Source organism: Thamnophis sirtalis, unplaced genomic scaffold, assembly GCF_051295495.1.
Source record: "Thamnophis sirtalis isolate CommonGarterSnake01/CBP01778 unplaced genomic scaffold, rThaSir2_p1.2 scaffold_6, whole genome shotgun sequence".
Lineage (NCBI taxonomy): Eukaryota > Metazoa > Chordata > Lepidosauria > Squamata > Natricidae > Thamnophis > Thamnophis sirtalis.
The window spans coordinates 89341096-89367884 of NW_028261386.1; the positions used below are offsets into that span (position 1 = coordinate 89341096).

Below are 26789 nucleotides of genomic sequence, written 5' to 3' on the forward strand. Positions count from 1 at the left end.
AACTTAAATCATGTCCCCCTGCTGGAACATAACTCATTCGAGTCCAGTAATAAACTTTGCCTGATTAGCTGCACCTGCTAATATCCCCAGGGCAAAGCAAATACTTGATTGTCATTGGTATAAATTTCAAATGATAGCTGCTGTCCCTTTTCTTTATTTTTCCTTGTTTGCTTGTCTTGACAGAATGAATCTTTGGTTTGATAGGGACCAGTAAAGATTTTTTTTAAAGAAAAACTGTGACAAAGAGATTAATGCATTATTTTAAGTTGTACATTTAGCAGTTGCTTGAATTGCTACTTGATTTTTATTCTTAACTTTTTCTACTTTTTTCCCCTTTAAAAGCCATTAAAGATTTACTTAAGAAGCTGTCTTATTGCAAAAATTATATCTTTTTTTTTAAGTACATCTGCCATAGTTTTTACATGGGGAACAGCTACGTTTAAATGGCTTCATTTATCTGTCGCTAATACACGTCAAGTATTTTTGCTGATTTTTACAAATATGAGTAGTCAACCATGGTATAACAGTTTACAGTCATCTGTTGCCACCACAGCAAAATAACATGTACCCTGAAACTTTGCAATACTGAATATAAAAGTACTACCAGGAAATATGACTTCTATCATGACTGATTTGTATCCTATAATAGGAAACTGCCCTACTTAAATCTGTGTAGTGTAATCTGAGTAGTGAAATTTGTGTAAGGAGGCTGACAACCACTAGAATCTCTATAGGTGAAGTTAAGCTTAATTTCAAATATAAGTATGTATAATCTTTATTGTCATTGTACTTATATACAATGAAATTGGTTGTATATAACCAATACAACCAATACGATATAACCATCATTTATAAATTTCCTACTTGAGACTTATCACAAAAGGCAAGAAGCAAGTTACATAAATGTAATTTGGATATAAGCCTTGGGATAGCCAATTGTATGTTTTCTGGGGGTTGCTTCCTGCCCTGGAAAGCATTGATCGGGGGCGGGGAGATAGGTGACAGGGGGACTGTAGGCTGTCCCTTACCCTATTGAGTCTCATGGTCAGGAGGACTCAAGCCCATATATATACCATATGTGTGTGTATGTATGTATCTGTATAATGTATGTATTATAACATGTATGTGTTACATGTTATGTAACATAAATGAATAAGTTGAATTTTACCCTGTATTGTGTATGTAGCTGCTGTGAAAGAAACCAAGTTCAGTGGGAAATTATAAAAATTTAAATCAAACTGTTATAATTTAGCTAATGATCTTCATTTACTTGCACTTCAGTCTTCTTATTTATAAAATTAACATACAATACTTTATTCCAGGAGTGTGATAATTTACTGCATTAGAATGTCTTCATTAAAAGTTAGCAGCCATCATTTCATCTTGGAGTAGTGAATTCCACAGGGTAATTATGCACTATCTGAAGAACTGCTTGCTTCACTCTGTTCTAAATCTCCTTCCAATTTTTGTATTTTGAGGGACACAAACTGAGGAGACCAGTTAACTGTAACAGGAACCTTTATTAAACACTAGAACAGGCAAGACGAAGCCAACCCCGTCTGACAGCTATTTATACCAGGAGCTGTCAGACGGGGAACCAATGGGAGAGACCGGTTTCTCCCGCCAGCTGGCAGACACATCCTGGCCAATCAGAGGCGCCCTGCACAGCACCATCTGCTGGCCAGGACACAACACCCCTTTCCCCTGGACTACGCACGCATAGTCATGAAGGTACTCGGCGGCATCTGCGCACACGCTGCGAGTGTCTCAGTAAAGGTGTGGCCGCCGCCAAAGAAGGAGGAGTGCTGTTGTCTCTGCTCCGCTGAATTGGCCGTGCGATTGATGCTGGAGGGCCCACCCTGGCCATGGTGCCAGTTTGTAATGGTAAGTGTTCCGACGAGAACGTGGCGGGCTGCGCGGACTCAGAGCTAGCGGGTTTTTATTGGTCAGGCCAGCAGGTGGCGTTGGTAGGGCTGGTTGTTTCTGGAATGGCCGGACAGTCCATGAGCCCCTCCGCAACTCACCAGCGGAGCTGGTCTACATGCCTCCGCCAATGTCTCCCATTGCCGAGGAGGACCCTGTAGGAACAGGGCCCAGTTACATCTGAAATGATTCCAGGCAGCCACTTCAGGTCACCTGCAAAATTCCGGGCGAACACCACCTCACCCACCAGAAAGGCCCGAGGGGGGGTGTTGGAAGACAGCAGAAGGGGTGAAGTGGGGATGCAGACGGTCTAGGTTGGTGTGGAGTTTCCGGCCCATGAGGACTTTGGCAGGGGATTTACCTGACAAAGGGCAAGGGGTGGTGTGTTGGGAACGGAGGTAGGTGGAGAGCCGGATAGACCAGGGCAGTGGAGCCATATGACTGAGGGCCTCCTTGGCGGAGCGAATAGCGCGCTCCACCAAGCCGTTCCCTGCTGGGTGGAACAGGCCACCGGAGCATGGCGAATTCCCAGGCTGGAGAGATAAAGTTGGAATTCGGGGGAGGTGAACTGGGGCCCATTATCTGAAACCAACACATCTGGAAGGCCATGGGTCGTAAACAGGGAATCTAGCACGCGGATAGTGGCAGATTGATTGTAGATTGTAGATTTAATTTATTTGTATGCCGCCCTGGGAGGGACTCAGGGCGGCGAACAACTCAAAAGGGGAAAAGGGATACAAACACAATACACGTAATTAAAATACACAAGAGTCATACAGCCATACAAGTCAAGAGGGGAGGGGAACTCATCAACCCCAGGCCTGCCGGCACAGCCAGGTTTTGACGGCTTTCCGGAAGGCCTGGAGAGGGGTGAGGGTCCGAATCTCCGCGGGGAGTTCATTCCAAAGGGCCGGAGCTGCAACAGAGAAGGCCCTCCCCCAGGTGGTAGCCAGATGGCATTGGCTGGTAGACGGAACCCGGAGGAGGCCGACCCTGTGCGATCTAACGGGTCTGTGGAAGGTAATTGGCAGCAGGCGGTCTCTCAAGTACCCAGGTCCAATACCATGAAGGGCTTTATAAGTTACGACTAGCACTTTGAAGCGTATCCGGAGACCGATCGGTAACCAGTGCAGCTCGCGGAGGATAGATGTAACGTGGGTGTACCGAGGTGCACCCACAATTGCTCGCGCGGCTGCATTCTGGACGAGCTGTAGTCTCCGAATGCTCTTCAAAGGCTGCCCCATGTAGAGCGCATTGCAGTAGTCCAGTCTTGAGGTCACGAGGGCATGAGTGACTGTTGTGAGTGCCTCCCGGTTCAGGTAGGGGCGCAACTGGTGCACCAGGCGAACCTGGGCAAATGCCCCCCTGGTCACAGCCGACAGGTGATGTTCTAAGGTCAGCTGTGGGTCCAGGAGGACTCCCAAGTTGCGCGCCCTGTCTGAGGGGCGTAAATTTTCACCCCCCAGCCTGAGTGATGGAATACTGGCCAAATTTTTGGGAGGGAAACACAACAGCCACTCGGTCTTGTCTGGATTGAGTACAAGCTTGTTAACTCCCATCCAGACCCTGACAGCCTCCAGGCACTGGCACATCATGTCAACCGCTTCACTGAGTTGGCACGGGGCGGACAGATACAACTGAGTATCGTCTGCATATTGATGGTATTTTATCCCGTGCCGTCGAATGATCTCACCCAGTGGCTTCATTTAGATATTGAACAGAAGGGGGGATAGGACCGAACCCTGAGGAACCCCATATTTCAGTGGCCCCAGAGGTCATGCTCTTCATGGGGAAGAGCTCAACCCACTTGGACCAAGCATCCACAACCATAAAGAGGGTGAGCCCCTCAAAAGGACCAAGGAAGTCGACATAAAGTCGGCTCCATGGGGCCTGGGGAAGGTCCCAGTCCCTATGCGGCATGGCGGGAGGTGCCGGCCACACCTGCTGGCAAGCCGGGCAAGCCTGCACCCAAGCCGTAATGTCCGCATCCATGGAGGGCCAGCAGACATAGCTCTGCCCGAGGCTTTTCATGCGGACTATGCCGGGGTGCCCTTCATGGAGGCGGGTGACGACGGCTCAGCGGAGAGTGGTAGGGATGACCACACGGGTGCCCCAAAGCAGGCAGCCCTGGAGAACAGAGAGTTCAGTGCGGCGGCAGAAGTAGGGAAGAAGGGAAACCTCAGTAGAGCTGGCAGGCCAGCCCCGGCGGACAGCATCCATGACAGCCAGGAGGACAAGGTCGGAGAGGGAGGCCTGTGTGATGTCAGAGGCTGACATCGGCAGATGGAGGTCCTCGATGAGGCAAATAGAATTAGTAGGGGCAGGGTCATCAAGTAAGGTAGGCAAGGGGCAGCGGCTCAGCGCGTCCGTGTGACCCATATGGCGGCTGGGCTTGTGAACAAGGTGTAGGAATAGGCTGCCAAGAATTCAGCCCACCTAGACATTCAGGGGAAAATAATAGGAGGGGTAGGCTGGTCGCCCGCAAGAATCCCCAATAGGGGCTTGTGGTCAGTGAGAATAGTAAAAGGACAGCCATAGAGGTAGTGGTGGAACCTCTTTACTTCCGCAACGGCGACCAGTGCCTCCTTATCCAACTGGCTGTAATTGCGCTCAGGTTTGGATAAGGTGCGGGAGTAAAAGGCAAGGGGAGCCTCCAACCTGTCAGGGTAGGCATGGCTCAGCACAGCACCGACACCAAAGGAGGAGGCGTCACAGGTGAGTAGCAAAGGTAGGCGCTCATCATATTGGGCCAGATGGGCGGGGAGGTTAAAGAGCATTTGACATCCGTGAGCACATGCGCCTCGCGGCTAGTCCAAACCCAGGGAACGGAGCTGTCCAGCAGCCGGTGGAGCGGCTCCGCAAGAGTGGCCTTATGGGGGATGAAGGCAGAGTAAAAGTTGAGGAGGCCCAAGAAGGACTGCAACTCAACCTTGTTAGTTGAGGGGATAGGAGCAGCTAGGATGGCTTCAACTTTGGACGGGGCCGGATGAATGCCGGCCTGGTCAATCCAATAGCCAAGGAAAGGAACAGCAGGCATCCCAAGTTGGCATTTGGAGGCCTTCAAACAGAGGCCAGCGGCGCAGAAACGCTGCAAGACCGTCCGCAGTATTTTGACAAGTCCTGGTCTGTCCGCCGCAGCAACCAGGACATCGTCAAAATACGGGGTGACCCTAGGGATGCCATGGAGCAAGCGCTCCATGAGGCCCTGGAAAATGCCTGGGGCCACGCTAATGCCAAACTGTAGGCGACGGCATTTAAAAGCCCCGCGGTGCATGATGATTGTATGTGCAGCCGCGGAGGTGTCATCAACAGACAGCTGTTGATATGCCTGCGCTAAATCCAATTTGACAAAAATTTTACCCTTGCTTAAGGCATGTAACACATGTTGGACTACAGGCACCAGATAGGAGTGGGCTTGCAGGGCCTTGTTGACGGTGGACTTAAAATCACTGCAGATCCTAATGGATCCATCAGCTTTCAAGGGGACCACAATGGGGGCTCCCAGGGGGCAAAGTCCACCGGCTCCAGAATGCCCTGCACCAGAAGCTTATCAAGCTCCGCGTCCACCTTAGCCTTCAACACGAGGGGCGGGCGCCTCACCTTCAAGCGAATGGGTGCGACCGCTGGGTCTAGGCTGAGAGAGATAGGGGTACCAGTATAGCAGCCTAATGTGGGGGAGAAAACATCTGCAAATTCGGAAAGGAGGGAGGAGAGGTCATCCCCTAGAGACGGGGAGGAGCAGATAGAGTGGACCCCAGCAATAGACAGCCCCAGAGCTCGAAACCAATCCAACCCCAGAAGAGAGGCTAAGGGACTTTTTACAATCAGAAGGGGAAGGCGGGCCTGGAAATTGCCATAGGAAATCAGGAAATGACTGCAGCCTAATAGCGAGATAGGGTTCCCCTGGTAGTCATGTAAAAGGCAGCGGGCGGGAACCAGCTGGCTCTTCTTGTAGTGGGGCAAAAGAGTGCGGAGGGAGTCCCAGGACATAATAGACCTAGCGGAGCCAGTGTCCAACTCCATAGAGCAGGGCCGGCCTTCCAGTAGGAGGCGGAGATGAAGCTTACCCCGAGCCCCCAGAGAGGAGGAAGAGGCTGAATCAACCAGCCACTTGGGGTACGTGTCAGCTGCATCCCCGATGGAGAGGCAGTTTTGACGGCGGGCAGTAGGAGGGGCCGGTGATCAGTAGGCAGCAGCAGGCAGGCTTGACTGGCGTTGATCAGGCAGGGTGGACTTGCAGATGGACGCTAAGTTTCCTTTCTTGCCGCACTTGCGGCAGACGGCGGCACGGAAACGGCAAGTAGATCGGGCATGCCTGCCACCACAACTGAGGCAGGAACAGCCATCCTTAGGCGATAGAGATTGCAGGCGGTCAATAGCCAGATCCAGCTCGGATTGGAAGACGTCCGAAGCCTGCTGGCGGTAGATAGGGGAAGCAGGAACTTGAGGAGGAGTAGTTTGAGGGAAATGGCGGAGATCGGGAGTGGACCGATCAGCCATTTCGTAGGCACAGGCATCGTCGACAGCTATTTTAAGTGTCAGTTCAGAGCGAGAGGATCCAACGGTGCAGAAGGACGTCCCTGAGGCCATAAATAATCTGTTCTAAGAGGGCCTTTTCCAGGTCAGCAAACTTGCAATTAATGGCCGTAGCCTGTAGGGTAACCACGTATTGGCTGATGGACTGCCCTTCTTTCTGCACACAGCGGCAGAAGAATTGGTGCCGCGCAAAACGGGCAGGTGCAGGCTCATAGTGGGTCTTCAGCCTTGACACAGAGTAGACGGGGGTGGGAACAGAGAGAGCTTGAGCCGTAGCGAACATCTCCGGCCCACAGTAATGGAGAAAAATGTTGCGCTTCCTGTCAATAGACAGATTGGTTAGGAGGTCATGGGCTAGAAGAAAGCATTCAAAGCGTTCCATGAATGCGTCCCATGCCTCAGACTCCGCCCAGAACGGCAAAAAAACAGTAGCAGCAGCCATGGGAGGCACGCAGTAAGGATCCGGTTCTCCAGCCCTCGTCGCCAGTTTTGTATTTTGAGGGACACAAACTGAGGAGAACGGTTAACTGTAACAGGAACCTTTATTAAATACTAGAACAGGCAAGACGAAGCAAGGCCCCGTCTGACAGCTATTTATACCAGGAGCTGTCAGACAGGGAACCAATGGGAGAGACCGGTTTCTCCCGCCAGCTGGCAGATGCGTCCTGGCCAATCAGAGGCACCCTGCATAGCGCCATCTGCTGGCCAGGACACAACACCAATTATACCGTTATTAGGTGGCATCTGGTCCTACCATTTTGCAAGACTGAGAAAACACTTCTCCTTGTCCACTTTCTCCATGCGATACATGATTTTGTAACTTCTGTTGTATGTCTATTTCTAACACACTTTTCTTCCTAAATGTTCTAATCTTTTACGCCCATTTTGGTTCCCCTGTATTCACTTTTTCCATCTCTGTTATATCCGTTTTAAAATGTGGCTATTGGAATTATACACATGCTTCTAGTGCAGAGGTACCATACATCTGTATAAGGGCATTACAATGTCAGGCAATTTTATTTTCAAGTCCTTTCCTAATGAAGCCTACAGTGGAATTTGCCTTTTTCATTCCTGCTGCACACTGAGTCAAAATCTTTATTCAGCTGTCCACTACGACCTTAGCATTTTTTCCCTGGCTATTGGCTGTCAGCTCAGACCTCATGAGTTTGAGCCCTAATGTGTATCAGTTTACACTTATTTAAATTGAACCTCAATTCTTGAACTGTTCACTTAGTTTGAGAGATCCTTTTGGTAATTTTCACAAGCAATTCTTGCCACTGTGAAAAGTTGATAATATTCACAAACTTGGCTGCCAGGTCACCATTAAATCAAGATAATTTATGAACAAATAAAAAGTAGTAAGAATTCAGATCTCCTTATTTAGTAAGGTGTTTGGTCTTCAGAAAGGGGTCTATACTATTTAACCCTTCGCCATAATTAGTGTTAATGTGTATATTTCCATTTTTTCCTGCTGCTGTTCTTCATGGTTTTCATTTGCCCAAAACTGTAGTTTCTTTTTAATATAAGGCACCTTTCTAATGTAGTAATCTATTTCATCATATATGCTTTCTTTTAAAATCCAACTAACTGTTTTTTGAACACTACGTTACTGGATAGTAATTAGTTTTACTCTATTTTTCTTTCTTGTGATGCTTAAATATAATACATTTCAGGAATATGCATGGTCATGCATTGTAACCATGCACTAAATCTTTCTTAAATTTAGTAGCAGCAGAATATTTTTTTATTTTACTTGTATAGTAATAAAGTTACTTTTGGTAAATAACAAAAGCATAGGACAAAATCTCAGTGCAGAAAAGAACACAGGGAGGAATGGGAAACAATTGCAGATTATTTTCTATACACACTTTCATAGTTTTGTCTTTTATACAAATTGGGTTATTTGGAGAAATTCATTTTAAAAGAAAGCTTAAAGATTTCTCTCTTGACCTGTCACAAATGTATGAAGCATTGCCCTTTGTACGGCCTCTAACCTTTATTTGACTTGCTCTTGAGCTTATTTGATTCATGACTGGGATTGGCTTCATGCAGTCTTACTGTGGTTTAACTGATTCTTTTTGTTTAAAAAGTGATAAGGAGTGCCAGACCCAGAGGTCACTTTGGAACATTTAGTCTGAGTTAATATTAAATTAAATTGCATCGATGTATGCTCTTTTGAAGGGACTGTTACCCATATTTAACTTGTAATTATAAAAAGTTAGATTAGACGCAATACGTTCAAAACAATTCAGTAGTTCTACTTGTGGAAGTGAAGTTTTAAAATCTAATACCAGTTATAAGATACACAGCTGGTATAGTTAACTGGACACAAGCTGATTTGGACATTTTGGACAAAAAAAACAGGAAACTAATGACAATGCACTACAGTTTACATTTACGTGGTGATACTGATAGCCCTGAAAATCAGGTGGCAGAGGATTATTACAAGTGAAGCAAACAGTTGAAGAAAAACATGCACTGGCTGATTATTTAAAAGAAAGTCAAGAACATCTATTAATCGAAGTAAAGAACAAAAATCTACTGAAGGCCCAACAGACGAAACAAGAATACAGAAAAGATGTGATAAAATCAAGAATGGAGAGTTGGCAGAACAAAGCACTGCATGGCCAATTTCTGGAAAAAATAAAAGATAAAGTGGACAGTCAATACAAACTTGGTTATGGTTAACAACAGGTACATTAAAGAAAGAAACAGAGTCACTAATCCTGGCTGCGCAAGAACAAGCTATCCGCACAAATGCCATTAAGGCCAAAATCGAAAAATCCTCTGATGATGCCAAATGCAGACTTTGCAAAGAAGCTGATGAAACTGTTGATCACATACTCAGCTGCTGTAAAAAAATCGTGCAGACTGATTATAAATTGCGGCACAATTCAGTAGCACAAATGATCCATTGGAATTTGTGCAAAAATTATAATATTAAAACAGCAACAAACTGGTGGGAACATCAGCCTGAAAAAGTCACCGAAAATCAGATGGTCAAGATCTTGTGGGATTTCCGTATACAAACGGACAAAATACTGGCGCATAATACACCAGACATCACACTGGTTGAGAAAAATAAGGTCACAATCATAGACATCGCAATACCAGGTGATAGCAGGGGCGCCGAGAAGGAACATGAAAAAATCACAAAATACCAGGACTTAAAAATCGAAATTCAACAACTATGGCACAAACCAGCAGTGGTAATTCCAGTGGTAATTGGCACACTGGGTGCTATTCCAAAAGCACTGGAAATACATTTAAAACAGTTAATAATTGACAAAATCACCATCAGTCAAATGCAAAAAGCCGCACTGCTTGGATCTGCATGCATATTACGAAAATACGTTACGACGTCCTAGGCCCCTGGCTGGGGCCCGACTAGTAACCAATGCCAAATCCGGCGAAACAACTGGCCGCTGTGATACAATTGTATAACAACAACAACAACAACAATAATAAAAGAGAGCTAGAATACCAGGTAAAGACCTTTTGTCATGTCAAGTCAATGTAACACTTCAGTTTTGTGAGCTATGCCAATTGCCAGGTTGCCTCTTGCGGCAATTCAAGGTGCTGGTTAAGATCTATGAAACCCTATATAACATGAAGCCTTGTTCCTTGAGGGGCCATCCATATCCCATAGTATCTGCCCAGCTGATTTGATCTTCCGGGATTGGTGCACTCTGAGTTTCTTCAATTAAACAATGTCGTTTATTGTGACCCCAGAAATGTGCCTTCTCTGTGGCAGCTCCTGCCATCTGGCTTCCGCACTGTTGTTTAGAAGAACAGTGAAGACCTGGCTCTTCACCCAGGCCTTTGGTGAGGGAAAGTGAGACTTTTTACTTCATTCAATTCAGACTGTCGCTCTTAGGTTTAGGTTTATTGGATTTATATGCCGCCCTTCTCCCAAAGGACTCAGGTCGGGGTACAACATAAAAACACATATTATAAAAGTTAAAAGAAAGATTAAATAGAATATCCAAAAAAAACTCAATAAACATTTACAATGAGATTTAGAAATTAAATTAAAATTAACAATTAAAATTAGTAATTTATTTTATTCAGGCAAGGCCGGTTTACTGGAAAAGCCAACTTTTTAGGGTGCACCGGAAGGATCAGAGGTCGGGAATTATGCAAAGCTTCGGGGGCAGCTCATTCCAAAGGGAAGGCTCTCACCCTGGGGGTTGCCAGCCAACACTGCCTGGCTGACACTGCCTGGCCGCCGGCACCCTGAGGAGGCCAACTCTGTGGGATTGTACTGGACAGTGGAAGGCTACTGGTGGCAGTAGATGGTCTCACAAATACCCTGGGGCTACGCCATGGAGCGCTTTAAAGATCATAATTAACACCTTGAATCTTGCCATCTTTCATCTTATATGTTTTATTGTAATATTCTTGTCTGATTGTTCTCAGCTGCCCAGATTATTCTAGAGTCAACCTTACCACTATGATGGTGATAACATAGGGTTAAAAAGAACACTAGGAATTTAGAGTGTGATTCACCAATGACTGATGCTGTTCTTCCCATTTTATTTTAGTGAATTGTTGTTGTTGGTTTTGTTTGTTTTCCTCCCTGTAGCAGATGGCTAGGTAAAACAAGACTCAGAGAACTTGCTACTCACTGTTCCAAAAATTTCTTGGTCCATTCGTCACATTATAAAAAAAGGAAAGAGTTGAACAACAAGCATAGATAACAAAGATGTGATTTAAAAAAATACAGTAAAAGTTTAAAGTATAATAAATATAATACTATTTTCCTAATCAGATATGATATTTGTCCTATTTATTTAGAAGCAAGGTTAACTGAAAAACTGTTGAAGATACTCTTTGTATCTATTTATAACTATAAAATATTTGCAATCCAGTCTCTGTTCATAGCTGTGCATGCTTAATGTTTAGTTACAATTATGCATAATTTCCTGCTTTGTTGCATGCATATGTGAATGCCTGCAGATTTTAAAAAGTTGCAAACTTTCTAGCATGCTTCAAAATGAAACAGATTGTAACCCAGATTGATTATCCAAAAGTTAAGGAGGGACAGAATTCAGAGATGCAGCTAAGGTAAATGAAAGGTGGTTTCTTTTTTTTACTACACACTGACCAGCTCATGAGCGTGAATTGTTTTCAAAGGAAAAACAAGCTGACAAAGGAGAAAAAAAAATGTATTCAAGTTGTAGTCTGATGGGCGTGGCTGAAGAGGCACAATTCCCTTTTCCTTTCTCTTGCCTTTTTTTTGTAGTAGTAGTAGCAGGGGGGGGGGAATAGGGAGGTGTCAGTACTATTGCTGAAGAATCAGTAGGTTGGGCGACAGCTTCCTAGAGCAGCAGATTTGGTCTGCAGCCAGTTTCTCCGGCTGAGTGCTTGAATGGGGGGAACTGGGGAACAGCTGTACCTAGCACTGGTGTATTGCTTTCTCCCCAATCAAGACTTTTCCATTTCTTTCCATGGAACAGTCTCAGAATGTTTTGTCTAAAAGGTAAGGGGTTTGGGCAGTGGTATGGCTTCTTTATAGCCAGTTGGGCTGTGTTGCTGTTTGGGGAAGGGGTTGATGGAATCTTTTTGTCCGTAGTCAAGACAATTCTCAGAACTTTATGAGAAGTGTAATCTTCTGGTCTTACGTCCGGAGTCAGAGAACAGCCCAAACCATCTCACCCTTTGTCTTTTACGATCTGTGAGAAGGCATATTTCTGGCTGGAATGCATGTAATTTTTTCCTGTACAAAGGATCGAGCTTGTTCTGTGGGTTGTAAATTGCTGACCCTATCAACTATTTGCAAATACATTGTTTGGGTCATTGGAATGTTTGGGTGGATTCATTGAATGGATGTACACTGGCTCGGCTGCTAAACAGCATTCATCAGACAATACCTTTATTTAACTGGTTTCAAAATAGCAGCTGCTAATTATATTGGGGTAGGGTGGTGGGTAGGAAATAAGAATATAAATGCAAAACTGCATCGGGGTGTGTTTTTCTTTAGGATGTATCATATACCCAAACATTGTGTTCGTAAGGATATGGAAGTGGGTGGAGACACAATATATTCCTGCAAACTTTTTTTAAAATTGAAAATGGGCATTTATTTTCAAATGTAAGGAAAATATGAATGTATGTTGTTCTCCTGTGAGTCCATATGTTTATATTTATTTGTATTTGCCATTTCTACTCTTTGATTGTTAAAAGAAAGAGATGCTTAATTGTATTGTGTTTTCCTTGTTGAAATAAAGAAAAGTCAAACTGATATGCATACAGTACAAGTCAAAGCATTATATACTGGTACATCAGAGTTAGAATTTATAAGATAATAAAAAGACAGTTGTTTTAGGCTGTTCTACTAGGATTGACTATTTATACAATGGTGAGAAGTATATATTTGCAATAGTATAACTGTTGCAACTTATTATGAGTGAGTTTTCAAATGCTTGATTCAGCCCTGCATGTGCGGTAAACTAGTACATTGGTAACATTTCTTAAATTCAAATCAGATTAGGCTGTTAATGCTACCAATCTCTCCCCCTGCAGCTTTGCCAGAGTATTTTTAACTGATTATTTTTAAGCACTGTATTGTCTCAATGGGGAGATTACTTATCTGTTACTGAATTTGTATTTGCATTTTTAAAAATTGAGAAAGAGAAAAAAACACAAATACTTTTAATTAGTTTGACTTAAATTTTATAGTCACACTCAAAACATTATATGAGATTTTGCATTATAGGAATTTATTATGAAGCACTCCTGTGCTTCATTTTGAGCCTTCAGGGCAAATCAAATAATTGAAATTAAATATATTCCCATTGAGGGGTAAGGGTGCGTAAAGGTTGCATTTGTGTTGGGCAGCTTAAAGAAATTACAAACAGATCAGAGATAGGCAGGCTGAAAAAAGAATAGGAAAATGGGATTCTGTTATAGTTACAATATATGCACTTCTTAAAAACTAATGTGGTGTTATGGTTAATGCATAGAATTGGGTAATCTTGGGACAGACACTGTTTCTTAGTCCAACCCACACAGAACGGTTGTTATGAATGAGGTAGTCTGTGGTGTAAGGATAGGAAATAAATCTTAACAAATATAAAAACAATTATTTTCCTTTTACACATTGATCATGCTTGTAATAAACAATAGATTCTGTCTTTTTAAAACAACAAAAGGGCTCCAGTAGGTAAAATACCACAGCTCACTGTTGACTTCCTTTTCATTGTTACCTAGAGAGATACTCAAATATATATATATATATATATATATATATATATATATATATATATATATATATATATATATATATATATATATATATATATATATATATATACACACACACACACACACACACACACACACACACACACACATATATATATATATATATATATATATATATATGCTTAAAGTTACAACCCCTGGTATGCCCAAGTGTGGGAGGAAGGTCACACTTCCACTCTCTGTCATTAGGCTCGTCACAAGAGTCCATCCAGACAGAAACCCAATATTTTTACTGTTGCCTTTGTTATATTTGTGTTTTTATTTGTGCTGATAAATAAATAAAGGAAGACTAGTATAGATCTATTTCAAGCTATTTAGCTCTCATCAGCTAGCCATATCCTTACTGGGATTCGAACCTGTGCTCTATTGCCTCCCAGGCAGGGAGTTAACCATTTGAGCTACAGAGAACGACTCCTTTTATCAGCCAGCCAGGGTGGGAGGTATATACTTAAAGTTACAACCCCTGGTATGCCCAAGTGTGGGAGGAAGGTCACACTTCCACTCTCTGTCATTAGGCTCGTCACAAGATTTATTTATTTATCAGCACAAATAAAAACACAAATATAACAAAGGCAACAGTAAAAATATTGGGTTTCTGTCTGGATGGACTCTTGTGACGAGCCTAATGACAGAGAGTGGAAGTGTGACCTTCCTCCCACACTTGGGCATACCAGGGGTTGTAACTTTAAGTATATACCTCCCACCCTGGCTGGCTGATAAAAGGAGTCGTTCTCTGTAGCTCAAATGGTTAACTCCCTGCCTGGGAGGCAATAGAGCACAGGTTCGAATCCCAGTAAGGATATGGCTAGCTGATGAGAGCTAAATAGCTTGAAATAGATCTATACTAGTCTTCCTTTATTTATTTATCAGCACAAATAAAAACATATATATATATATATATATATATATATATATATATATATATATATATATATATATATATATATATATATATATATAGCAATAGCAATAGCAATAGCAATAGCAATAGCAATAGCAATAGCAGTAGACTTATATACCGCTTCATAGGCCTTTCAGGCCTCTCTAAGCGGTTTACAGAGAGTCAGCATATTGCCCCCAACAATCTGGGTCCTCATTTTACCCACCTCGGAAGGATGGAAGGCTGAGTCAACCCTGAGCCGGTGAGATTTGAACCGCTGACCTGCTGATCTAGCAGTAGCCTGCAGTGCTGCATTTAACCACTGCGCCACCTTGGCTCTATCTATCTATCTATCTATCTATCTATCTATCTATCTATCTATCTATCTATCTATCTATCTATCTATCTATATATTTACAGTGAGGTGATTTTTCCTTATAGGATTGGTCATGTGAACACTTTTGTATAGCAAAAATGGTGTGGAAACACTGATGGACAAAGTTTTGAGGGAGGATATATTTTGAAATTCTTCCAAAAGTTGATACTCAATAGAGGTAAATCAAACAGAATTTTTTTCAGATTCTGCAAAAACAGAATAATGAAAAAAAACAGAAAGGTTGACAAAAATGAATGGCAATTTAATTTAATGCTGTTTAAACATGTTTACTGTTGTTGTTTTGCCTACTACTACAAGTGAAAATCTAGCAAGATTTGTTAAATAAATTCCAAACACCAAAACAGTTACTACTAAATCCCTCCACTTGGGATAGAGCCAAGATACTTATATTGGATCTACCGGTAGCTTGCTCAGAACATCTTAACATGTACACAGATGATAAAGGAGGAGCCTTATGTTTTAACTCTTAGTAAATTAGATCTAATTTTGTGCTAGCAATTAACCTCTGCTTCACAAGAGAAAACTTCTATATAATGTTTATTACAGCTCATCACCCAGCCAGATGTTTAGTCAGCCAGATGTTTAGACTAGATTTGGCCTTTTTATTCACCTGTTGAGGCTTTCACAAGGATCTGAATTAGGCAGATGTTGTTTGATGATGTTAAAGGTATCCTTGCAGGTTGTAAGCTGTACCATAAAATTGCCTTTTGTAATTGACTGATAATGATTTTTGTCAATGACAATGGTCTTCAAGTGGTGCTCCAGTTGCTTTGAAATTAGGAATAGGAACCCAAGGCAGCTATTACTATTGGTGCCATTTTTGCTTTCTTTTGCCACATACATTCTACTTTTATTTGAATGTGTTTATACTTGTGTTTTTCTCCAGTTATTTTGAATTTGAATTTTGAATTTTAATAAACTTATATGCCGCCCAATCCCGAAGGACTCCGGGCGGCTCACATAAAATACAATTTAAAAAGTACTAAAAAGTTTTTAAAAAAATAAAGAGAACAAAGCAGGTTAAACTTCTCCAGGTATTACTGCAGGGTAATACTGCAGTATTACTGTAATTACTGTCCAGACTTTTTTTTTTTTTTTGTATTTCTTAATAGTTGTTAAGTCTGGGGTGTCAGGTGGCAAATGCTTGTTTGTTTGAATTCTAAAGTCCAGAATGCTTTAGATTCTTCATTTTTTATTACTTTGTCTATTTAGTGGTCTGTTGCTTGCTGGCAGGCAAACAGTATTTTATTATTAACTTACCTGCCTTTTAAAATATATATAAAAAGGTGACAAATACACCTACTATTCCTGCCTCCTCTTTTTCCCAATAATAAAAACTCTTTGAGGTGACCAGAGAAAACTGGCTGAGACAGAGTGACTGACTCAAAGTCATCCAGCCAGTTTTCATGTATAAAGTGGGTTACAATCCTGTTTTCTAGGCCAACTACTATAGCAAACAGTTTTTTTAAGAAACAATACAGTATATGTATTACATTCGATAACAGCAATAGTTTCTATTCTACTTGCATGGGTTTTGTTTTCTTAAGTTGTTGAACTCCTTTCAATAGCTTCAAGTACTTGATTTCACTTATTTATGTATCACTTAAGATACCGCATAACAAGATCAGAAGAAAACGCTAGGAGTCATTAATAGGATGTTTTTCATTTCTTCAATGTTGCAATATATTATTTGGACAATGTGCTAATTCCAAACCTCCCACAGAGCTTGATTAAATTTGTTTATTTTTTTTTGCTATAAATATGGATTTCAGTTTTCTGTAAGAATGTTTCCTGGGCCTTTATTTATGATTGGTATCCAGTGCAGAAATGTTGTTTGTTTCAGATTTTGTTTAAATTATGATGGAAGAGAGGCTGAAGGGACATTTGAATTAACTTCAAATTAATTGCTATTCACTAAATGCAATTAAAATTGTTTAGTGATAGATGACAATTAAGTCTTCATTGACACACCCCTATCAGTATGCCCCTACGTGTTTGCATCTTTTTATTATCACAATTCAGGAATGAGAAGCTTTGATGTGCCTGAGTTAGGATAATAGTTAGCTACTGTTGCTATTAGAGGTACAGGAAAGGTGAAGGAAATTCTTTGGGCCCTGATTTCTCTTCCTTCTTTCTCCCCTTTCCTTGTTACCTGTTCCCTTCCCTCCACACTAGCTGGAGAGCACTGGTCCTGGTGACATATCTGATCATTGCCACACCCAGGTCAAGTGTAGGTATTTCCAAGGCGAGCACTACTTCAGGGGTCGACAACCCACAGCTCTGGAGCCGCATGTGGCTCTTTCATCTCTCTGCTGCGGCTCTCTGTCACTGGTCAGTGCCACAATTTTGAGAGAAGCTTCCATTTGGGGGGGGGAGCACGATACACCAGGAAGAGGCTCTATGGCAAGGGGCGGGTTTTCCAGTCGGCTCCACAATTAGTAGGGCTTTCGGTTAGGACAGGTAGAAGAAAAAGGACGCTGCTCTAGAAGGAGACTCTATAGTGGGGGAACCGGACTTCCGGTCAGCTCTAGAATTGAATGGGGGGGGGGGCTTCTGGTTAGGACCTTTGTGGCTCCCGGTGTTTTCTTTTCTGTGGGAAACTGGTTTAAGATTGCCAACCCCTGACCTAGTTGGAGCTGCTTCTGTAGGAGTTTTAATGGCAATCTCCAACACATATTGAGTTACAGGCAAGTTTAGAGAAGAGGAAAGGGAAGGGAAGTATAAGATCTGTGATTGGGGTGGGGAGAGAGGCAAGCTTCAGTGAGGGAGTATCAATAGGGAAGCACAGCAGACAGGAGAACAACAAGACAAAGAACACTAATACAGGTAGGCCTTGACTTAGAAATACAATGGAGCCCAAAACGTCTGTTGCTAAATGAAACATTTCTTAAGTGAGCTTTGCCCCCATTTTATGACCTTTTTTGTCACAGTTGTTAAGTGAATCACTGCAGTTACTAAATTAGTAGCAGTTGTTAAATGAATCTGCCCTCCCCCCCAATTGACTTTGCTTGTCAGAAGATTGCAAAGATGATCACACGAATCTGGTACACTGCAACCATCATAAATATGAGTCAGTAACTAAGCACTGAATTTTAATCACATAACTACGGGAATGCTGCAACACTTGTGTGAAAAATGGTCATAAGTTACTTTTTTCAGTGTCATTGTAACGTTGAACGGTCACTAAACGAACTGTCGAGAACTCACAACAGAAATTGCAGTTTGGAAAAATAACCTTATGCAAGCTCTCCAGAAGAATTATATCAAGCCTAATTAAAATAATTGAGAACGTTTAATCTCCTTGGAAACTTTTAGTCTCTCTGGCAGTCAAAGTTGAAATAGCGATGAAGGCACCAAGCTCCTAGCTGGGTGGAAGGGCTGTGGTCTTAAGGCATGTCAGTTGGAACTTTATAAATAATGGACTCTTCCTCCATATAACATATACACTGGAGCTCTCCTTCTGTTTTCTAGTCGATAAGACCCCTGTCCTACCAGTTCACCTTGACCTAGCTTCACCGTATCTTGGTATGGATTGTCACTGAGATGAAATCTCTCCGGTGAAGTTTCTCTAAAAAGAAGTGTGCTATCTAGGATCTGAACAGAAGAGGGTCAAGGATGCACTCATTGTACACTGACAGCATTTCCACATCAAAGAAGCTTTGAAATGAGGGCTGTGTATTCTAGTTTTAACTACTTTATTTTATATTTTATTTCTCTTGTTTAGAGGTCGCCCATTTCCCTTGACTCTACTTATATTCTATCCACCAGGTCAAACCCAATTAGCAGTTTATTTGTTTGTTTATTTACTTATATCATCAATGTATGGGACTAGGGTGACACAAGCAGGAAGTTCAATGTTTGAAGAAAGGGAATTGTAATAGGATGAAAACAAGCCAAAGCAGCTGCATGAAGCAAGGCTGCTTTTCTCTTTCAGTCTCAAGAAAAACCGTGATCTTTCTTTTTAGGTAGTGGGTAGATAGTGAGAGAAGAAAGAGGTAGGACAATTAAGATGTACTAGAAGCTATTCTATCCTACTGGATAGCAAGAAATTGATAACAGAGGTGGTCTATGAGGGACCAAGAATATAAAGCTGCACAAATCCACATGCAAGTTGTTCATTGCCTGAAGAAGTTTTAAAACCGTGGAGTGGAAACAATTGGCACACCTTTTCCCTTGTTCTTCTCAATTTTTTTTTAAACTAAGTGAGAAGATCTGATTTTACTGTGATTTGTGAGTTTCTTTTACTGTCATGTACAGACCTGTCCTTGTATCCAAATGCACACGAATACATTCCCTTTTAGATGTTGCAACAATTTGGGAACATTAATGACTAGGATGGGCAATATATGTAGACAAAAAATCAAACCCATTGTGTGTATTTGAGTCCTCTATCTTGTTTCAAGGTTTGAGGACAATTCTTGATTCTTTGATGTAGAAATGCTGCGAAAGTACTTTTCATTTTATCATGCAATGTTCACAGTTCCATTTTTAAAAAATATAACCTTATTTTCTTAAAGACTAGTCTTGATTTACAGCTGGCAAAGAACTTAGAAGAAATTAATGGCTTTTGTCTTGTGATGGATAGTCAAATTATTGTATTGAGAGAAGATATCATCAAAGCAAGATGATACATGTTTGCATAAAGCATATGCATTCTAATTAATGTATGAGCTTAAAGTTAAAATAATTAGTGTGATACACGTATCATACACCTTTCTATAATGGGGCTTCTGTGATCAGGAGATTGGTATGCTTGCTTGCTTGCTTGCTTTGCTTTTTAGATATGAACTACTGAGGGATAGCTTCAAGGTCACTTGGAAAGTGTCCTTCAGTTTGCATAATGTTTATAGTATCTACACTACAGATAAGCAGTTGAGAAACATAGTGACTGCTTTATTGTTAACCATCTTAACATTTGTTCTGGTTAGCTGTTTAATCACTCTCTGGATATCATAGCTGTGGTTTCAGATTACGATGAATTGAGTTGCATTGTTGTCCTAATTAAGTTAGGATAAAAGATTGGGGTGGTTGGATGTTAAGTAAAAATATTATTGATTTCCCAAATGCTTTTCACACAAGCTCTGGATAGCTAATATTTGGTTGAACCATTGTATGATATCAGCATGTAAGAATAACAAGGACCTGAGTAAATTAGGTATGTTACACTATGGATGAACTCTGAAAATATTTTGCATAGTCTTATTTATTGTACAGCTGTGAATTTGGTGAAGGGGTAGGTGAAATATTTTCTGCTAATAATAGGATGTTAAAGACCCTCTGAAAAATCCTGAGTATGTGCTTACTGCACTCCAGAGGAAAGCTCTTTGCTAGAAATGCCAATTTAACTTCTCTCTCTCTTTAAAAAAAAGATATCAGTGGTTTGTTCACCAGTTGTCTCTTATGTAGTTTACACATGAAGACATTCCTTGAATTCTTTTCTTGGCAATGTTCTTAGCAAATATGTAAAGTTTGGAATCAGAAACAGACCTTTGGAAAGGTGTCTAAGGAAGCTAGATACTTTGAATTGAAGGACGCATTAATCTATTTGTCTTAGGAAAGAAAATAAAAATATGTGATCACTTTTATAATATGTTTCTACAAACATAATTTGAATTTGTTAGTGTTAACTTTGATTAGGTTAGTCTTTCTCAGGCTTGACATTGATTAGGTTAGTCTTAATCAGTCTAGTTTACTTCTGATAAACATAGTCCTTGGATTTAATTAGGGAAAATTGATTTATGACAGCTATAGCAGATAATGTATTTTGAATAACATAGAGAAAAGTATGGGCAAACATCTATCTTGACAATATTAGAGGTACAGGAAAGGTGAAGGAAATTCTTTGGGCCCTGATTTCTCTTCCTTCTTTCTCCCCTTTCCTTGTTACCTGTTCCCTTCCCTCCACACTAGCCATCTTTCCGATCACACTTTAAGCCCAAATCCCAACCTGAAGATGGCTAGTGAGACTTCGCTGAAAAGTTGCCAAAACAATCTCAATCTTACATGGGAAAAGACCCGAATACAACAAGACCAGCAGATATATATGACCAATTCCCCCAAAAGCACTTTTGACTTAGTTTTTAATTTTCGATGCCCCCTCCCATGGGCGCTTGGCAGATGACCTATTTACAGTCGTTTGCAGCATCCTGTAATCATGTGACCATAATTTGCAATGGTTTCGCTGAAAACTAGGATTTACTTTTTGTTTTCAACAAAAAAATTCCATAGCGAACCACTGGCTCACCTAATGATTCACTTAACTACTGTAACATTTGCTTAATGGCAATATTACTTAATGACCACCACAAAAAAGGTTGTAAAATTGGGTCAGTCGCGTGATGTCCCACTTTATGATCATCGTGTCTTACACTCATAATGGGCAGGCTCCATTATAGTGTAAATTGAGGATTACCTGTATTCTAGACTACAAAGCCAGTCATTTGATAATTCTTAGTCTTCAGATATTTTCTACATATCTAGTCAGGTGCCTGATTAACCTAGAGATGTATTTTAAGATTATTTTTTTTGACAGGTTGAACAGCATTATTACTTATTTGTATGTTATACATCACCTAGAGTTGTTTGAAATATTAAGACAGGTTATAAATTGAACAAATGACTGAATTTAAAAAACAAAATATTTATTATGTATATTTTGGTTTCTTTTATCTGCTTTTATTAATTTTATAAACATAAGTAGTTGTTCTGACCCCCCCCTCGTTCCACACCAAAGTACACTCTGAGCCAAAGATGAGTTATGGCATTTAATTAACAGACAGACAGGTCCTTGTCAGCAAACAGGTACAGACAATCTTGGGCAGCAATAAACACAGATAAGGCTTGGCAGCAATCCAGCCTGCCAAGCTCACAGTAATGTCCTCCGACATTCAATCCTGCGTTGACTTCTGCAAAGGGATGTGTGCACAAGGAGGCTTTTTATAGTCTGGAGAGGAGCCTAATGACCACCAGCTGAGTGTAATTACCTCCTGTAACTGCGCAACTGTTCCTGACGCCTATTAGCTCTTCGATGCCATGCATCCAGGAACAACTCACTATTGGCATCTGGCTCACTCTCCCTTGTCTCTCCCCACTGGTCCAAGGCTCAGGTGCCTCCTGGTGGCCAACCAGCCTCTCTGCACCCTGCTCGGAGTCGGAACCCTGTCCAGGGTCCTCCACATCCTCCAGAGCCGACTCATAGGGCCCCTCACTGTCGGAGTCTGGTGGCAGCTCCAACGGCTCCTGCTGGGCCACAACAAGTAGTGAACATATCTAATAGTCCTATTAGACCATGGGTGTCAAACCTGACCGTGTCATGGGCCAGATCGTGACATATTGCTACATTTTTTGCCTTTATGGAGCTGGAGTGGGCATGGCCTGCACATATTTATCTGGGCCGCCAATTTGACATGCCTGTATTATGCTATTTTACTCATAACAGCAACTCTTTTCATATATATTTATTGTTTTTAAATTTAAAACAGTGCAGCACCATGAAGTCGAAGTGACCATACAATCACTGTCAGCCTCTGCTTTGCTACTGCTTCGGCTGCCATTGAAACGGGGAGGGGGGCATGCTGTGCTGGAGGAAGTTTTTAGACACTGAACTGACCACCTTACTGCGCATGTGGAGGAGGGGTGTTTCCCGCCAAAGCCAATGGTCCAGCATTCCATCCTGGTGATGCCTTTTGAAGTTATCTCACACCTGACATTTAGGGGAAATATGATTGGACTGTGCACGGGGATACCAAGGGGAGGGGAATGAATTATACATTATATTATTAGCTTTCGCGCCTAATTAACCAGACTCAGCTTAGCTTTGCAACTGTTCATTTATAATTAGTAAAAGTACACTTGATTTCAATACAAATGGAGTCCAGTGGTTTTCTTTCCTGATTACTGAATGAAGTGATGCTGACAATAAGCTGAGTCTCATTTTTCACCCATCCCGGAGCTAAAACCTACCGAGGGGGGTGCCCTCACGAGAAGAAAAGAAATGTTTTTGCATGTAAGTGACCAGGAGGAAGAGGAGGGGGCCACGGCGGGACCATCTTTAACCAAAAGACTGGCTGGACTAAGAGTGGAAGAGCCTGCCGTTCGTCTCAGATGGACTTTGGGTGTGGGACAAAAAGAGGAGCCTGAGGAATTGGATGCTGGAGTCACGAGAAGGAGACCAAAGAAAAAATCAGCCAATTGGGCTGACTGGGGAAGAGGACTACAAGCTTTCCCACGCCATGAGACTCCTCGAAGAAGCTTGGACTGAACATAAAAGCCGTGAGAGACCAGTGGAAAGGGAGCCGGCTGAAGAACTTGAGCAAAGGTACTTGATGCATAGTTTAAGGGAGGGTGAAAAAGCCGAGGGGGTTTGGGCGCAATAAAACCCAGAACCAGCCTCCCCCCCTCCAGCTAGAGTTGCTCAAAGAGCGGGGGGGGGGGGGCAGGTGACACCGAATGGCCAAAGTCCCTCCCTTAACCATAAAATATGATGGAGACCCTAAAAGTCTTGGACTTTTTATAATTCAGGTCTGGAATTATATGGAAATCTATGGACCTGATTTAGAGGCAGGTGAAATGAAAGTGAGGATGGTGTTGATGTCCTTAGAGAAGAAGGCAGCCGAATGGATGGTTGGCCTACACAAATGCAATTCCCCTCTCCTGAGGAATTTTAATGACTTTATGGCAGCCATGAAAAGGAGGTTTGATGACCCATTGACCGAGAGACGCGGGCGCCTGAAATTTATGGTTCTGAAGCAGGGAAACAAATCTGTGCCAGGAATTTCAAGAGTTGTCAGCTTTTATGAGGGGGTGGTCAGAAGAGGCTTTGCTGGATCAGTTTGCTGAGGGTTGAATGAAAAGATATACCAACAGTGCATAAACAGACGCCTTCCCCGCCATGTAACTGCTTGGTATGAACATGCGGCAGACGTTGAGTTGGATTTAGCCAGGCTTCAATGCATGAAGGAGAGAGAAGTGGAAAAATCCCCCCCCAAAAACCCCCTCCGCCCCAGGAGTGAGGGAAAAGGGGGTTTCACAGGCAAAGCCAAGCCCTTCACTTGCTTCCGCTGTGGGAAGGAAGGCCATCGTGCCATAAATTGCCGCGTAAAATTGACTCAGACCGCCCCACCCCCTCCCCGGAAAGAGGGAAGAGCAATGAAGGCTCCGGGCAAGAAGAGGGTAGCTGTGTTCACCGCTGAAAATGTTCCCCAGCATTTCCAGCCGGAGGAGGAGGGAGGCGTCAGCCCCAGCTCGTCTGACGAATCAGATGAGGAGGAATCTCATCGCTGGGTAAGTTCCAGAAAGGGCCCCATACTTATCCCAATTGAACTGAGAGTGCCATCTTCTGGCGCGACTGAGAAACTTTTAGCTCTCCTTGATTCTGGCTGTTCTCGCTGTATGATAAGTCCTGAAATGGTGGAGAAACTTGGCTTAAAATTGAGGACTTTGAAAACCCCTATTGTTTTTTGCCAGATTGATGGTTCTATTGCAGGTGGTGGCCCTGCTCATTTTTCTGCTGAGCCCATAGAGATGAAAATGGGGACTCATCAGGAGTTAATAACTTTTATTGTGGCACCTGGCATGGACTGGCCCCTTATTTTGGGACTCTCCTGGCTTCGTAAATGGAACCCTCGCATTAACTGGAGAAAGGGTTGGTTACGTATTCGCACGAACATACCCCCTGAACGGGAGGTTGAGACTCCAGATTCTGCTGCTACTAACCCCACATAGGCAGCCAGGGGGCAGGAGAGAATTGAAGGGGAGGAGAAAATACCAAAGGAGTACTGGGATCTTAGAGGAGTGTTTAGTGAGAAATCTTCTGATAAACTAAAAGAAAGCCCTCCCTGATGGTTCCGGCAGCACGTGAATGAATGCACTATGAGAGATGAGTTGCCCTGGATTGGGGCAAAACTTTACGTTCCTGCGTCTCTTCGACTCATTGTTCTTCAGCGGGCTCATGATTCCCGAATGGCTGGGCATTTTGGTTTCGTTAAAATGCTCCATCTCGTCAAGAGACAGTTTTGGTGGCCTTCTTTGAAAAAGGACATTGAACGATATGTTGCCAGTTGTCCCGTTTGTGCTGCTGCTAAACGGCCTCCGGGAAAACCGCAGGGATTGCTCCAGGCTGTAGCTCGCCCTGTCGCCCCTTGGAAGGAGATCTCTATGGATTTCATCGTCGAACTTCCTGAGAGTCAGGGACACACTGTTATCTGGGTTGTTACGGACTTGTTCTCCAAGCAGGTCCATTTCATCCCTTGCTCCAAGATTCCTTCTGCTAAGACTCTTGCTAAGATGTTCATCTCCCACATTTAGTGCTTACATGGGGTGCCCGACCGCATCATTTCGGACAGAGGAGTGCAATTCACCTCTGTTTTCTGGAAGGAGTTTCTGAAGCGGATTGGCTCCGCCCAGGGATTAAGCTCCACCCACCACCCTCAGACTAATGGGGCTTGTGAGAGGACTAATTCTGTACTAGAACAATATTTACGTTGTTTCATCAACTACCAGCAAGATGATTGGGTGGATTTGTTGCCGCACGCGGAGGTGGCTTATAATAATTCTGTGCATAGCAGCACTGGGTTCACCCCTTTCCGTGTGGTGTTCGGCCAGGATTTTGTACCCATTCCTGAAGTTGCTCGTGAGCAGCCCCAAGTGTCGTCACTGTCCGAGTGGAGTGACCGCCTTCGGCGCGTTTTGCCATCATCTTTAAAATGTGCAACCAGAGATTTTTACCACTATGGTGCCATTGGTTTGGTGAAAGCTAATATAATGTGATGTGAACTAAGCCATAGTGTATAATGAATACTATCGTAATACAGAAAGTTCTTTTCAGCAGTATACTGTATAATTCCTAGCTGCAAACCTATAAACATTAATAGGAATTTGTTCTGGAATTTATATAGGATTGCACTTTTAATTACCATATGTTCCCATCAGACGGAACATCAACCAGAGAACTATGTACAACTGTTGTTGAGTGTAAGTATGAAAGGAATTTTTAGTGCAAATCAGTATGTGAAATTCCATGCACATTGTTTGATATGAAGATCTATTTATCAATTATTATATACAACAAGAGTATGCTTATATAACCATTGCATTAATAATGTATGAATTACAGGCTTTTCAAGGATTTGAATTGAATAATTAGCATTGTGTTGCATTAAATAGGTATTTTTATGGCAGTTTTTATACCAATGCTTAGCATCTGAGTCCCCGTCCCCCCCTATGACAGTGAGGGCTAACCTTTTTGTCGTCGTGTACCACCCATACCTATAATGCAATGCACGTATGACCACCCCCTGCACATGCACACACAACCTCCCCATGCTCCCCTGCGCATGCATGCTGCACCCCCCCCCCCCCCGCAGGCTGTTTGGGCATAGCAGGCCTCCCTGAAGCCTTCTGGGACCAAAAACGGGCAATGGGTGGGGGGCCTCCCTGAAGCCTCCTGGGACCAAAAATGTAGCAGGCCTCCCTGAAGCCTCCTGGGATCACCGTGCTCCTCACCATCCCTGTGCATGCACACATGACCCCTCGCCCACTACGGATGCGTGCACATCTCTCGCATGCTTCCTGCGCATGTGCGGCAGAGACCCCAAAATCAGCTGGCCGGCAGAAGGCATGCGCACATGCACGGTAGAGCTGAGCTAGGGTGATGGCTCACAAGCCCGCAGAGAGGGCTCTGCATTCCACCTGTGACACACATTTATCAAAGTAAAGTTGCTATCCAGGTAGTGAACTCTAAGCTGACTATCTGAGAGACCCTCTTACTCCCATTCTTTGTGCCTGTTC

The 26789-nt window shown here is 42.8% G+C and overlaps 1 protein-coding gene across 11 annotated transcripts in view; it reads left to right on the forward strand.

The window, feature by feature from the left end:
• Positions 1-26789, forward strand: part of NHSL1 (NHS like 1) — a 244126-nt gene that overhangs the window by 93802 nt on the left and 123535 nt on the right. The window contains exon 1 of one of the 11 annotated variants that reach the window (XM_087718382.1): positions 11742-11941. The exons of the other annotated variants lie outside the window; for them this stretch is intronic. Within the exon in view, the coding sequence (XP_087574508.1) occupies positions 11926-11941 (16 nt within the window). The 5' untranslated portion in view covers positions 11742-11925. Of the gene's footprint in view, positions 1-11741; positions 11942-26789 lie in introns of those variants that run through there. 11 annotated transcript variants of the gene reach the window in all.